This window comes from Physella acuta, unplaced genomic scaffold, assembly GCF_028476545.2.
Source record: "Physella acuta isolate Inbredline_101_S28 unplaced genomic scaffold, ASM2847654v3 ptg000309l, whole genome shotgun sequence".
Taxonomy (NCBI): domain Eukaryota; kingdom Metazoa; phylum Mollusca; class Gastropoda; family Physidae; genus Physella; species Physella acuta.
In genome coordinates, this window is record NW_026731828.1 from 120,893 (window position 1) to 136,872 (window position 15,980).

Sequence of the window (15,980 nt, forward strand, 5' to 3'; positions counted from 1 at the left end):
ATCGTCTTTAGTAACTACACTAGTTACATCTATATATATATATATATATATATATATATATATATATATATATATATATATATATATATATATATATATATATATATATATATATATATATATATATCAGTAGCGTAGCGAGGGGGGGCGGGGGGACATATGTCCCCGGGCGCTGACCTTAGGGGGCGCCAAAATGGGTTGGAAAAATAAATTGAGAGGTTGAGGGGGGTGCAAATCGAAAGTTTGAGGGGGTGCAAATCGAAAGTTTGAGGGGGGTTCAAATCGAAAGTTTGAGGGGGGTGCAAATCGAAAAGTTTGTCCCCGGGCGCCGGGAAGGGTCGCTTCGCCTCTGATATATATATATATATATATATATATATATATATATATATATATATATATATATATATATATATATATATATATATATATATATATGTTTTGTAACATTGAAGCCAATGAGAGTGAGCCATGTACGTCACTGTACTTTCCTTCAGTATTTGACCACGAGCAGTGGCGTGCAGAGGGGGGGGGGGGCGGACGGGGCCCAGGCCCCGGGCATCCACTACTGGGGGTATCCAGCGGAGGTGGACATTTTATTTATTCTTTTTTTTTTTTTTAAGTAATTTAAAAACTGTTGCGATATGTCGTGTCATGGTGTCATCGTAACTTTCCATATGTTTTTCGTTCTCACTCAAAAAAATGTAACACTCAATCGTCTGTCACTCGTTTTAACATTACACTGTCCGTATAGCAAAACTTATATAAAAAAGCGGGCATCAGTGAAGGGTAGTCCTATGGAAGTCAATGATATTCCCTTAATAAATGTGTGATGTTTATTTAGTATAGTGTAGAGGCATCGTTTTGAGTACTTGTGACCAAGTTATTCCCATGCACTGTAATGGCATCTTTAAAGTAATATGCGCAATTTCGTTATACTCATTTTCAAGGACATCAGTCGAGTAATTAAATCATATTTATTTTTATACACTGTAGGGGCATCTTTAAAGTAATTATTCGTATATTCATTATAATATATTTTATGAGCATTTACTAATATGCCCTGTGGCGGATTAAGGTGGGTGCTGAGAGGGCTGCAGCCAGGGGCCCCCGATTTTTATGGGCCCCCAAATTTCCTTTTTAAATCATAGTAGATTTCCCTTTAAAGCTAAATTGTTGGGGGTTTTTTTTAACTATAAAAGTCAATGTATTAATATTCGAGAACACACTTTAGTTTAAATAGCGGTCGAGTTCTGACACATGAGTCTATGATTGATGCCTTTTGAAAAATGCACAGCACTTGAAAGTTATTTAGTCAGATAGCGTCAGATTGTGTAGCGAGGTGGTAACAAACATTAAAATAATACAAATGTTAGGCATAGGGTCTACATGCTGAATTAGTTCTCACTAGCAAGCATCCAGACAAGCAACATTATTGACTAGCCTTAGCAATCAATGAAAAACTGCCTGGCCGTTTTTGCTTACCCACTACACTACTAAGAAATGTATGAAAGATGCTTTAAATTTTTGTCATTAGAAATGATGTTTTGGATATTATTATTTTTTTTAGGTACACGATATCCAGATCTAGTTATTTGGATTAAAACTCCTTAGATTAATATCTTAGTTGCCCTTCAGGACCGGGTAAGCATAGGGAATATTAGGTAGAGTTCACATATTTAGTTGTTCTCAGAAAATGAGACATTCTGATCAGTTCTAGATTTATGCCTAGCTTCCTTTAGTAGTTTTAAAATTTGAGATTGATCTAGGTACCCATCTGTGTTTGGTGTTCTTGGATATGAACCTGGGATTAGAGCTCAGGACTTTTGGATCAGCAGTCGTGCGTTCTACCCCCTATTGTAAACTCGAAACTTTTAATTTAAAAAAAAAATCAAAATATGCCACAAACAGTTAGGCCTAATTAATTAGCTTGTAATTTCGTTGGCATCAAGACAGATTTATCGTAAGAATATAAGAAATCATCAACTTATGGATCTAAAACTTTAGACAATTGTGGAAAAGTGCGGACGGCGTATATGTGGAGGTGGGGAGGGCTATGTGGACATCACATTCATTGAGTTATACTCTGTATTGTTTATAGCAAAAACAAAGCTGCATAAACAATGTAGGCCTAAAAAAAATACGGCAGTACCCGTGTTATTTTAACCCAACTCAATGGGCAGTTATGTCGCGGCAAACCTATTTAGGCTCTATAATAAGGTAACCGACATTTAGGCTTAAATTAGGCCTAGACAGAAACAGGCCAGAGATGGCGTTCTTTAAAGGGTGACTGTGGAAATTCAACTTTCTTGTATGCCTTATAAATGGATGACACCTAAGAGGTTGGAGGTGTAGTTTTTTGACGCGTATGCCATGCTTACTAGTTTTATTTGGGCCTAGTTTAACCTCTGTATGTTATTAATAATTTCTTATATAGAGTGGTTTGAAATTCTCTTTTTTCTTTTCGCGTCTGCGTGTAAACAAGTGCTAACAGTCTTTATCGTCTGTTCTATAACGACATTATAATATTCTCATGGATATTTATATTTGTTCAATGTTAGTGTGTATTTCCAGCTTTCTCACGCCCAATATAAATTCGTGAATAACTGTTCACTAACTATCGTGACACGGATATACCGGCTAAGTTTGACTCCCATTAGCCAGGGAGGTCAATTCCAACAAACTGGCAAATAGTGGACTGAATCAGTCTCACGAAGGTGTTGGTTTGAAACACTACATGTTGGTCGCTTATTCATCCGTAGGCTCTATACAGGCTTTACTTCCCTCACCACCAGCCGCGGGACATCGTCCTCGGTGTTTCTTCCAGACTTTTTTCTCCGGTGGTGCACTTGGGGGGGGGGGGGGGCGGACAACAATTTCCGGGGGTGGGTTGGGGCGGATACTGTCAAAAGTATATATTTTCTATATAAATTCCATTTCGTTTGGGGGCGGTAGACTTTCTTCGCCCCCCCCCCCCCCCCTGAAAGAAACTCTGAACATAATTGACTGCTTTTTAAATTAGCAGTTTTGTAAATATCGGTGTCAAATGTTCCTATAAGTTATAACAATCCATGATTTTTTTAAAAATAGTATATATATATATATATATATATATATATATATATATATATATATATATATATATATATATATATATATATATATATATATATATATATATATATATATACATATATATATATACATATATATATATATACATATATATATATACATATATATATATATATATACATATATATATGTATATATATATACATATATATATATATATACATATATATATGTATATATATATATATATATATATATATATATATATATATATATATATATATATATATACATATATATATATATATATACACATATATATATATATATATATATATATATATATATATATATATGTATATATATATATATATATATATATATATATATATATATATATATATATATATATATATATATATATATATATATATATATATATATATATATATATATATATATATATATATATATATCAGGGGCCCCCAAAAATTTTAAGCCTGGGGCCCCGCCCAAGATTAATCCGCCCCTGAATATGCCCACTTCACTTTATAATACATTTTAAAGGCATCCATACAGTAAGTATGCCCATCTTCATTTTATATATTGTAGGGGCGTCTTGAAAGTAATTATGCTTATATTCATGTATTACACTCGAAGGACATGCAACAGTAATTACACCAATCATCGTTGTTAACATTGGGGGCATCTCTAAAGCTATTTTTTAATGTACTTCTCCATTATTATCCATTTTAAGGGCATCCAAAGGGTAATTATGCCCATATTATTATTATAAATTTTTGGGGCATCTTTGGTGAAATATATGGCCATTTGTGGTGTAATAACGCCCAAACTTTTTTTTTGTTAAATTGTATGGGCAGCCTTCAGTGTCGTAGCTAGGATTTTCGGGCCCCTATGCAAAAATTAACAATGTAAATAATGTTAGTCTCCCGCCCTTCCCCCCCCCCCCCCCACACACACACTGAATGCCACTGCATGTACACTAAGTAAGGACTTGGGGCCTTTTTTAAATTAAATTATTTCTACAGTAAAAAAAAAACTTGATTTCATTTATTTTTTTAAAATTATTTATATAAAATAAATCTCAAAATTCCAATGTAAAAGTTTTAACTTTTTAAAAGAAGGAAAATGGCCCCTATTTGCCTTGGGTCCCTATGCCTTGCTTACTCTAGCTTTACGGTAGCTACGCCACTGGCAGCCATTAGTATATATTTATTTTCATGCATTATATAAGCATACTTAAGAATAAGAATGCCCATATTGTTTTTGATACACTGTAGCGACAATCTCAAGAATACGAATCAACATATTGTTTTCGATACATTGTAATGATATCATTCAGAATAATTGCGCCCATATTGATTTTTACAAATAGGAGGAGCATGCTTTAAGTAGTGTTAAAGTTAAAATATTTTAACTCTGAGTAGAGCTTTCTTTAAAGTAATTGGGGGCACATACAGAGCCAGTTTTATTTCAGTTAATAGTAGAGCTATCTATAGAGTTATTGAGCCCATAATGATGTAATGAAATGTGGGGATGCGGTGTGGGTTTTTAGGCTATGGAAGCCGTTAGTAGATTATCCCCCACCTGAACTAGACAGGCGTACTTGGGTGTTAAATTTGTGAAAACGCGTCCAAGTCTAGGGAGAGTCTGACATAGCATAGTGGATTTTTATACACAGTCCGATGTAGAAGTGTTTTTTTTAGGGCTGGCAGCTTTAGCCAACCAAGGTACATTTCTGTTATATTCAAGGTTAAGATAGTTTGAGAGTATCTAGCATCACCCATCTCTTTAAAGAGTTGACGATTTGACCAAGTGGTTTAGAGAAAAAAATCTGAAACATCTCTAGTTCAATGCACACTCTCACCTGTATTAGTTACACTACAGGAATACCTAAACAGGCCAAGAGAGAAACATCCTATAAATAAAGGCGTATCTGGGGCCCTAATTGTAGAGACAGACAACGTTTTTTGTCCCTGCGGTCCCGGGTGGTAATACAAAACCGGATGAGACTCTTTTGTAGTGCATCACAGCTCCCCCCCCCTCCCCACCACGACACGTCCCGCAATTGTCTCCCCCCTTTCCAACCCCCCCCCCCCCCCTTCAATTTCCAACCATTCATTCCATTTGGATTTAGCTGGCTGTAGTCAACGTTTTCACTCAATTAAGATAGGTACAATTTTTTTAAATAAATGCTTTTCTATGTATATTAACGTCCAACACAACTTATTTGTTGCTTTTTTTGTAACTAAGCTTTATATATATATATATATATATATATATATATATATATATATATATATATATATATATATATATATATATATATATATATATATATATATATATATATATATATATATATATATACATATATATATATATATATATATATATATACAGTGGCGTAGCGAGGTCGGGTGTCACCCGGTGCGGCACTTAATGGTGTCACCCCCCCCCCCCCCCAGAGGCATAGAGACCCTTCCCAGGGACAAACTTTCAAATTTTCGATTTGCACCCCCCCCCCCCCTCAAACTTTCGATTTGCACCCCCCGCTCGAGTTTTCGATTTGCACCCCCCCCCCCCTCGAGTTTTTCTCGATATATTTTGCTATTTTTTGCCTTGGTGTCACCCCCCCTAAATGGTGTCACCCGGTGCGGTCAGCACCCCCGCCCCCCCCCCCTCGCTACGCCCCTGTATATATATATATATATATATATATATATATATATATATATATATATATATATATATATATATATATATATATATATATATATATATATATATATATATATATATAAGTATTTATGGGGGCATCTTCCGCTTGAGTTTGCCCCGGGCATCTACATAGGTCTGCACGCCACTGACCACGAGTTAGTGACGTCTCCGTGCCCTGAACTTCAGCAATCAAAGCAAGCTTCAAACTGGGTGATTGAGAGAGTCGCGCGCGTATCTGCAATGTCGCCTGTCTGACCTAGCATACAGTGAATTACTCGGACGGTAAATGTTGAATATTACCTGTGGTACATAAAGAATGTGTTGTTGGTTTTTTTTTATTACCTCCCTTACACATCCCTTTACACTTGCGACATGTACCTGTCTAGAGGGGGGAAAACTCGCAGCAATTAAGTGTAATATGAAAACCTTTTTCCAGCGAAAAATATCTACTAACTTGCTGCGAGATTATTTTTTTCTAGACATTAACAGTAGAAGTCGCAAGTGTAAACGAGGTATTACGCTGTAAAGTGGTAGGCTGAATAAGCGCTGTATTTTAACTATTTTTAACCAATTCGTTGTAACTAGTGATTAGAAATGTGTTTGTTTTTGGCGATGGTATTGTTGTATTACCTATACAATAGCCTACGGGTTACTGGATGTAAACCTTATATAATTTTTATTTTCCTTCGTTCTTTTATTGTAACATTTCGTCCAATACAATATCTATAACGTGTCTACATGCTTTTTATGCGCCATATGGCTCGTTGACTCCGAAGAACATCTACCGTCCCGTCCCCGTCCCCCCCCCCCCCCCCACCCTGAACGAAATATAATCTACTACAATATAGTACCTTATAATTATAGTGATGTGGGCCTTATGTACCCTATAGCATGTAGGCCAATATTTCTCATCTCATTTAAGTTCTATTGTTTTGTTAAATCCCCATTGTCTCACACCCCCCCCCACCCCACCTCTTTTTTTCTCTTGTCGTTTCCCCCTACCCCCCAACACCCAGAAACAACCTTACACAAACAGAACCACTTGACTTGTGATCTCGGTATTTTTTTTTCTTCACCTGGCGGTTGACCAAGGAAGCCAAACGTAGGCCTAATCTGCTTCCTGGTTTTTAATCGGCAATCTAGAATAACTTTTATAGCCTACTAGGCCTAGATCTAGATCTTAATATAGCCTGGCATAGGCCTGCTTGATTCAATTTATTTCCTTATTTCCTTTGTTTTTTAATCGTGTTGACGACTTGTGAGACGCGAGGCCTAGAAATTTTTATCTAGATCTAGATTTTAATATTATTTTGAGAATTCATGCTAAATGTTATAGACTATTCTTAACGTTTTCATTGAGAAGTGCCAGTAGTTTAATCAACATGTCAACATCATTCTACCAATCGGTGAAACGCACTCTTTCAGGTAAGATAATGATAAATCGAAGCGAACATTAATTTCGTTTATGGCATATCTAGATCTAGGATTGAATTTAAAATTTCATTTTTAAAATACTCTTGATATAAGACACGGTCATTCATTAGTATTATTAGTCATTAGATCGTTCACAATCAGTCTGATTTTAAAAATCAATAATAAATACTAAATAGGCCCTAAATACTAAATATTAAATGGCCTATTAGGCCAAATAATAGTTTTAAGTGTTTTAAAGTAAATAAATAAAGAACTTAGCCTAAACTTAATAGTTTATGGGTTTAATATTTAGGGCCTATTAAATGTGAAATTACTATACTTTAAAGCCTATTAAAAAGAATTTTATAGTTTGCTAATTTTGTTTTTTTAGATCTAGATCTAGAATCTAAGTAATATTAAATTATTGTATTTAATATTTTAGCTTTAAATTTAGGTTTAGTTAGAAGATATAGATCTATGCAAAATATATGCATTTCTGATGCCATTGAAATTTAGATTATAACTAAATACTATAATCAACAATAAGGGGAGCCTGGGGTCATGAGTGGTTATAATTTTTTTAGACCAGACATGATTAGTTAATGAAAGGTAGATAATAGGGTTAATTTTAGTGACATAAGTAAACCAAGTATATACAACAATGATGGGAGCTTACTCAAGAACAATCAGCTTGGGGGAAAATGTACTGCAATATATATTATATATATATATATATATATATATATATATATATATATCAGTAGCGTACGCAGGGGGGGAGCAGGGGGAGCGGCCGCTCCCCCTCTGGCCATTTTCAGCAAAGTGGCGCCTTTTTGGAAACTTTTTAAACTCAGTTTTAAACAATATTTGTTAAAAAAAATATATTTTTGGTCGGCACATCTATGTAAATCACAAGATTTCTTTTCATGCAGCAATTAAGCATTATTGTACTAGTCTAGTAGGGTCTACGTTTACAACACGTATTAACAGCTGCATCAGTTTGCCATTCTAAAAATAACCAGTATGATGCATTGCAATGTTTAAAAAACCTCTACGGGTAGTACCACTTGGCAAGAGGGGTGTTAAGTTTAAGGCAACTGTATAATGTATTTGCTGACGCTATGTTCACTCTGAGTGGGTTATCTCCCCCCTCCCCCCACACACACCTCACCACCACAATAGTGTAGAGCGACATTAATCTCACACCTAGGTATACACTGGGTTGGATAATTGACCTAAAGTGACCGGACAGTGGTGAATGAAGTTGAATCCACCCCCCCCCCTCCAACCCACCCCGAACTGATCTGTTAAGTACATGTAGAAAAACGCGTAATGATGTACCAAAGTACCATGCCGCCAGAAAATTAGCTTTTTAAACGTAAAACTCTGTGAATATTGTTTTTGCAATTACCAGTAAAAGGTTTGTGATCAATACAGTGATCTAACCCATACCTATCACTATGATAAAAAATGATCTTTAAAGAACACAAAGAAGCAGTAGTTAATTAAAAATATATATGATCTGAACTGAAAGATCGATATTTAGTTAAATTTAGGCTATTATTCCGAATGTTTTTCAAGTATATCGAAAAGCGTGATTTTATACCAACTCTAATTGTAAAAACTTTCGTTATGCTGTAATACTTAAGCATTTATGATGACGAAATATTAAATTATGATTATAGACAAAAACATTTTATAAACGCGAATAGTGTTAATTAAATGTGTAGATATTACATATTTATATTAAGAGAGTGATTATTTCCCCGATTTCACCTGTCTTAAATAATTTCCCAGGAATTATTATGTAAGAAATTTTTTTTACAAGAATTACAAAACAGATTGTGTTACGTTCATTGTTTTTGGTTGTAGTGTGTTTATATTTTTTTTTTAGATTGATACAATTTTTGTTTTGTCGGCCTACATTGTGTGTTTTTTTCTTATTTCTTCAGAGTGCTACTTTCAATTTATTTTACATCATAGCGAAGTAATGACATACAGCTATTAATATATATATATATATATATATATATATATATATATATATATATATATATATATATATATATATATATATATATATATATATATATATATATATATATATATATGTATATATATATATATATATAATACACGTATATAGAACGTGTTAAAAATTCGGCGCCTTTTTTTGCTCTTTTCGCTCCCCCTACAACGAAAACCTGGATACGCCTCTGATATATATATATATATATATATATATATATATATATATATATATATATATATATATATATATATATATACCTATATATATATATAGTCTATATATATAATTCTCTTCTGGGAGACGCTAGAATACAAGCTGTAAACGCGCTCCCTACCATCCCCACCCCTACAAAGTCTTAGTGAGCTGTGGTTCACGCTATGTTTACCTTCGTGGAGTCGGGTTTAGTGACGGCTATTAGGGGCAGATAATTTAGTTTGAAACGATTTTAAACGTTGGGGGGGGGGGGGGGGGGGGGTGGAGGACGGGGGGGTTATGGTCCTTAACGAGCTACTTATAGTGTTTTAAAGAAATATTTTCAGTGTCAGCGTTGGTACTGTCGAATTCACAAATTATGAATTACTGAAAAGTAGAAAAAACAACAACTAAATAGCGGCGTATGTTATGCCGCGGGCCGGCTCGTATTCTTTAAAATTTATGTGTCTAAGGGATGGTGTAGAGCCATGTAATATGACACTGACTTTGATTTTCTTGCAAAAGTTCCATTATACTATGGTGAATCATTTGATATTATGGCGACATAACCAGTATTCATATTTTCTTTTAACCACAAAATACATAAGCTTGATAATTTTTTCCCTATAATTTATTATTAAAATCACAATTCATAAGTACCCAATAGTGTTGTGAAGTAAGTATCAGGGGTGTGTCCTAGAAATGCTATATAATTTGTCAGAGAATTTTTTTTAACTCCACATAATTGTTTCATTATATTTGTGTAGAGATTATTCATTTCGTCAATGTCACACTGGAGGATGAGACTCTCAGTCCAACAGCCCAGCAAGAGAAGGAGAAAATTTTTAAACTTATTCTGAAACTCTACAACGAAAATGAAAGTGTCATTACAAGTGGGGATGACAGAAACACTGATGGCCACAGTGCAGGTAGCACTTCCAGTGCCAAAGAGAGTGGTGGGCACAGTGCAGGTAGTGTGTCAAGCATTAAGGATTCTGGTGCTCACAGTGCAGGTAGTGTTTCAAGCATTAAGGATTCAGGTGGTCACAGTGCAGGTAGTGTTTCAAGCATTAAGGATTCAGGTGGGCACAGTGCAGGTAGTGTTTCCAGCCTTAAGGATTCTGGTGCTCACAGTGCAGGTAGCACATCCAGTGCCAAGGATATTGGTATTCACAATTCTGGAAGTCTGCCCAATGCTAAAGATGCAGGTTGGTTCAAATTATTTTCAGGCCTATTTTCTAACCATTTTGCAACAGTTTATATTTAAAGTAAACAAAGAATTGAAATGGTTCAACTTTTATTTTATAAATTTGTCAATGTTTTGATCATTTTTATACTGCAGCTGATGATTCTCATAATGGCGGGGGTGATTTAGGCAATGATGACAATAGTGAAGACAGTGAGTGTTTTAGAACTCGTCTTCATCAAATAGCATTTTAATTAAAAATCAAAATATATGGCAATCAATCTAAATGAGTTTCTATATTTTTCCTTTACTGTATTAAAATACTATAACTTGTGTGGGGTTTTTTAATAGAGTATTTTAAAAAATCTTTTTAATGTAACTGTATAACTTGTACAATAAAAAAAATTTTTGTTAAGATATCCCAGAAACGGATGTGAAATCACTGACAAACCCTCTGAAAACAGGATATCTAGAAAAGAAGCATAAAGGTTTGAAATATTTTAGAATAGAATGTTGCTTGAATTTTCTGTTGCCATAAGTCAATTATGTATCTAAATAACTTAGAGCAGGTTGTACACATGTAAATAATACAAATGATCTTTGATAAATATTAGGTTTATTTTTTTTATCAAGTATTATTATCAGCAGTGTATATTTAAAATAAAAGTCAAACTTGTCATTTCTACATTTAAGACTTGTCATTTGCTCAGACTGTATCAATTTTAACCAGTGCAAAATTGTTTTTTTTATCAACAGTACTTTTGACATCATCATGGCAGAAACGGTTCTTTGTGTTGCACAATAATGTTTTATACTGCTTCAAAAAACATGAAGACAAAAAGCAACAATTTGCCTTTTATGTCACTGGTAAAATTGTCTATTGTAGACAGTGAAGATGATATTTATGTTTCTTTGATGTAGAAGGCTAGTTTTTCATAGATATTCTAATTTTTAAACATTCAAAACTCTTTAAAAATATTCTGACCAATTGACTTAGATTATATATAACTTGATATAAGAATGAGGAGGCACTAAGATTTATATTTTATATCTATTAATTATATGTCAGCTATCACCATAAAGTACTAAGTGATTAAATTAATGCTAATATGTAATTTATAATATGTAATTAGTATGAGTATAAAATATAATTAGTTTTATAGTGTACATTATTTACCTTAATGTAATAAGCTTTAATTAAACTTATTCAAATCTCATTTTTATTTCAATTTATCTTCCTCTATAAAACCTAATAGTAATAACTATTATAGGCTATTTTTCTACTACTTTTCCATATATATATATATCTATTTAGCTTTTGTAATAATCAAGTATAATGTTATTGTCTGTGCAATAATAAATAAGCTGTAAAAAAATCACAAGAATGGTCAAATTTTAAAGGTGCCTGATGCTTGAAATAAGAATATCACAGACGTTCCATCTTCTAATGCTTCCAATATTTTTATTATTAGAAAGGTAGGAACAAGGTAAATATTATTAATGAAAGATTTGGATAAGATTATTGATATTGTATTAAATGCAAACAAGAAAGACAACTTTACCCTTCACTTTATATAAGTTGAATCATTTTATGTAATTTAAAAAACACCCTAATGGTCTAATTTTGTATGAAAATATTAATAACATAACATAGCAGGGCATGGTGTTTTACTGCTAAAACTGCAGCGAGCTTTGTATGGTTTACACTAGCTTGGCAACCTAAACCTAAAACATTACCTTTTAAATGCTAATCTATAAGCTTTGCTAAAACATGTTTTATACTATCTGTGTAAATATACAATGTTATACTGTTTTGTATCTAATGATTTAATTTTAAATTATAAAAATAAATTATTTTCTTAATAACTCTCTAAAAAATAACCATATTAACTTTTACAACTTAAAGCACTCATTTTTATTTTTACTTTTGGAACTTTTATTTTTACTTTTGGAACTACATATTCTGATTATATATGTGTGTGTGTGTGTGCGCGCGTGTGTGCGTGCGTGTGTGTGTATATTTATATTTATTAAGAAAGAGCTTAAATTTACATCATTACTCCAACATAAGCTAATTCATTCAATTTAAAATCTCTAAGATTTTACTAATCAATATTTAGGGTATGAGTTCAGAGACATATCCAAAGATGCAGGAAAAAAAGACTTCTGTTTTGAACTTGTTTGTCCTACAAAGAAAAGTTACCAGGTATGTTCACACTGTCAAGGGATTTGTTAGACTTGAACAAAGTGTTTCTATAGTAATGCATTCAACTAAGTTAGATTGTTCGTGTTATATTTGTTTTTCCTTTTTTTTTTGTTATCTCCTTTTAACCTTAAGGCTAACTTGTGCCTTTTCCTCGGTGATAAATAAAACAATTTCAAACAATTTCCGATAGACATTACATAACAATATATACTTTGGTCAAAGAGATATATAAACTCTACTTCATCAGCCCAATGAACAAACTGGACTGAAAAGCAAATTTAACTTTTTATTTTTTTTTTAAACTTTATTTAGATATTTTAAATCATTACAATTTATCTTTGAGGTCATCTATAAAATAATGTTGAGCTATTTTGGATAATTTTTACTCCTTCCGCATTGTCGCACATCATCACAAAATGTCAGGGTGTCCCCCCCCCCCCCCCCTCTATAAAATGACATTACACTTCAACCCTACTTCACCCTCAAAAGAGCAATTTGTTTTGTTCGTTTTTTAAATAGAGTCGTGTCAAAATTATGCATTTGATAAACTATCAGTATTTTCAAGAATTCTGATAAAAAAAAGTTTTAAAAAAAAGATTTATCCAACCCCCCCCCCCCCCCTTTGTCACTCATCATCACCTCAGTCCTAATCCTCTGTCCTTGCAACATTGTGACTCTCATTATGGATGATTCCTTTCAGTTTGCAGCATTATCTAAGGAAGAATTAGAAGGATGGAGGAAAGCACTTCAGGCAACTCCAATGTCAAATGAGTATGAAGATGATCGAGGTAAGCCATTATTTAAAATTATCTTTACAGTACTGTCTAGAAGGATCCTGTTTTAATCTGTGGCTTTTTTTTTGTCCCCTTCTTTTTCTCTGTGTTACAGTTATAGTTTTTCATTTTTTTATTCTTTTGCTGTATGATACATAAATATGACATCATACTGTCTTAGCAGTTTTTTACCCTCGGTCACACAAGCCCAAAAAGTCCAGACCCCCCTTGCTCTCTTTACACACACAAAGTAAAATAACATTCGGAAAGTTCTGGTTCATTCCACCTGAAAATAAAACACCCTATCTAGTCTAAATGTGATGTAAAGCTCATTTTTTTCTGACCTCCACTAGTAAATGCATTGTGTGGTTAGCATAATGCTGAATCTTCTCCATCTCATTCTAAGAAAGTGTATTTACATTAAATACACTAAAGCCTGTAAACTAAATTCAAGACATAAAAGTCTAGATATTTGCATCCTTGACCTCACAATCTTGCTCATTAAATTAGCTTAACTAGTAGATCAAAATTATTTTTAAAATTTCAGATATATATGATGTAACTAATGAAATACCAGATGTCCCCAAAGCTCAACCTTACTTGTTTGATAACAATGCCGAGTACAACGATGCTACTTCAGTAGACAGTAGTGCCCCTAAGCTAACCAAATTCGATGTTCCAAATAACAGCGCAAACTATTCAGATAACAAATCTCTTTATGAGGACGGAAGGACAGAAGTCACTCCTGCGCCACTGCCACCTACACGAAGGATACCGCCACCTTTGCCAGATTTAACAGAAGATGCTAAAAAATGTGACGATAATGATGAAGAGTATGTATTTATCCCAGATGTTAACCCTGCCCCCCCTCTTCCAAATAGGTCTGTCCCATTACCTCCGACACCATTAGAAACACATCAACCTCAACTACCTGCAGATGAAGAAAGTGAAGATATTTATGTTGATCCCAATGCTAATCCAACTGTCTCTCCCCCTCCTCTCCCAAGTAGGAATATCCCGTTACCCTTACCCCCAGGGGATGTTCGTAAACCTACACTAACTCCCACCCTGAGGGAGAACTTTAAGCAGCGCTCCGAGGATCATGAGAATTTGTTTTACGGGAAATGGAAGTGTGAGAGCTCAGGCCCCACGGAGCTTAGCTTTAAGAGTGGCGACATCATTCACATTATTAGTCGGGACTTAGAGAAGGAGAACTGGTGGGTTGGTGAGCTAGGTGGGAAAATTGGTCTAGTACCAGTGTCTTATTTAACTCCAGCTTATGAACTTGTCCACTAGCTGTCTGCAGAATTGGTGGGTTGGTGAGTTAGGTAGGAAAATTTCCCTAGAAACATACTCTTGTTAATCTCAAGCTTATGAGCTTGTAATTAAAAAATAGACAACTACTTGCTTCATTCAGCTTTGTAACTGCTGTCTTAATAAGGTCCTCATTAATTAAGATCTCTTCAAGTCCTCAATGAGCTCTGGTTAATTAACTTTCCTATATATCAAATATAATTAATTATCTTTGTGTATTTAACAAGAAATGTTATCTGTACTCAATTATTTTTGGAGGAAGCTCTAAATTTAATTAGTCTAATAATACTAATATATGATTGTCACTGTATTTATCCGCTGAAATTTATGATATTTATTAAGTTATTGATAACAACTTTCAGTAGAAATTCTATGGTTCGAAATTATTTCTGTACATTTACTATCATTTAGTATTTTGTATATTTGTTACATTTCTAATCAGTATTTTTACTGTACATTTTTATTCAATATTTTATATATTTTTAGTCAAGTTAGCATTAACTTATAAATAATTCACTAGTTTTTTTTTTAAATTTATAAATGAAAATGTGGGAAAGGGAGACAACAGACCTTAGTTATCCACACACACAGAGGTTTATATGTAGTCTATCAGATGGCTAAGTGAGTCTATGGGCAATATATTTTTCTATACAGTAACGGTATTCACCCCAGTTTCAGGGGAGCTTAGAACATGTTTTATTGTAAAGTTCAGTTTGAATAACGGAACAGTGTGGTTGAATAGTAGAGCATGCGACTGCCAATAAAGCCTAGAGTTCGGATCCCAGCTTTGATGGGTACCTGACGCACGTTAGGGAAAATAAAGATGGTTGGGCATGTGCAGGTCACCAAAACAGGTGAACTCTAAATCCCCTTCCCCAAGGACTATGATTTGAAATGGTACTGTACATTAAGTTTGAATTATGAAAAGTGTATTCAAGATTTAAAAGATTCTCAAGGCCAGAATACATTATAACCCTAGATTGTCTCATAATTTGTTACATTTGATATATGTATTACCTAATAGTCTGATATTACTTTTTTTGTGAT

At 33.6% G+C, this 15,980-nt stretch overlaps 1 protein-coding gene across 1 annotated transcript; it reads left to right on the plus strand.

Annotated features, from left to right (window-relative positions):
- The first annotated feature begins 6,979 nt into the window (after positions 1-6,979).
- Positions 6,980-15,459, plus strand: LOC131940139 (src kinase-associated phosphoprotein 2). Its single transcript, XM_059298724.1, has 8 exons — positions 6,980-7,242; positions 10,222-10,662; positions 10,797-10,853; positions 11,057-11,128; positions 11,397-11,507; positions 12,761-12,846; positions 13,547-13,634; positions 14,167-15,459. The coding sequence occupies exons 1-8, from the start codon at positions 7,200-7,202 to the stop codon at positions 14,913-14,915; spliced, it is 1,647 nt and encodes a 548-aa protein (XP_059154707.1). The 5' UTR covers positions 6,980-7,199; the 3' UTR covers positions 14,916-15,459.
- The last annotated feature ends 521 nt before the right edge of the window (positions 15,460-15,980 follow it).

Bases quoted from the DNA above. Each gene is read 5' to 3' on its own strand.
- LOC131940139 (XM_059298724.1), top strand. From the start codon at position 7,200: ATGTCAACATCATTCTACCAATCGGTGAAACGCACTCTTTCAG. The intron at 10,854-11,056 runs GTGAGTGTTTTA...ATTTTTGTTAAG, and splicing joins TGATGACAATAGTGAAGACA to ATATCCCAGAAACGGATGTG. The intron at 11,129-11,396 runs GTTTGAAATATT...TTTTATCAACAG, and splicing joins TCTAGAAAAGAAGCATAAAG to TACTTTTGACATCATCATGG.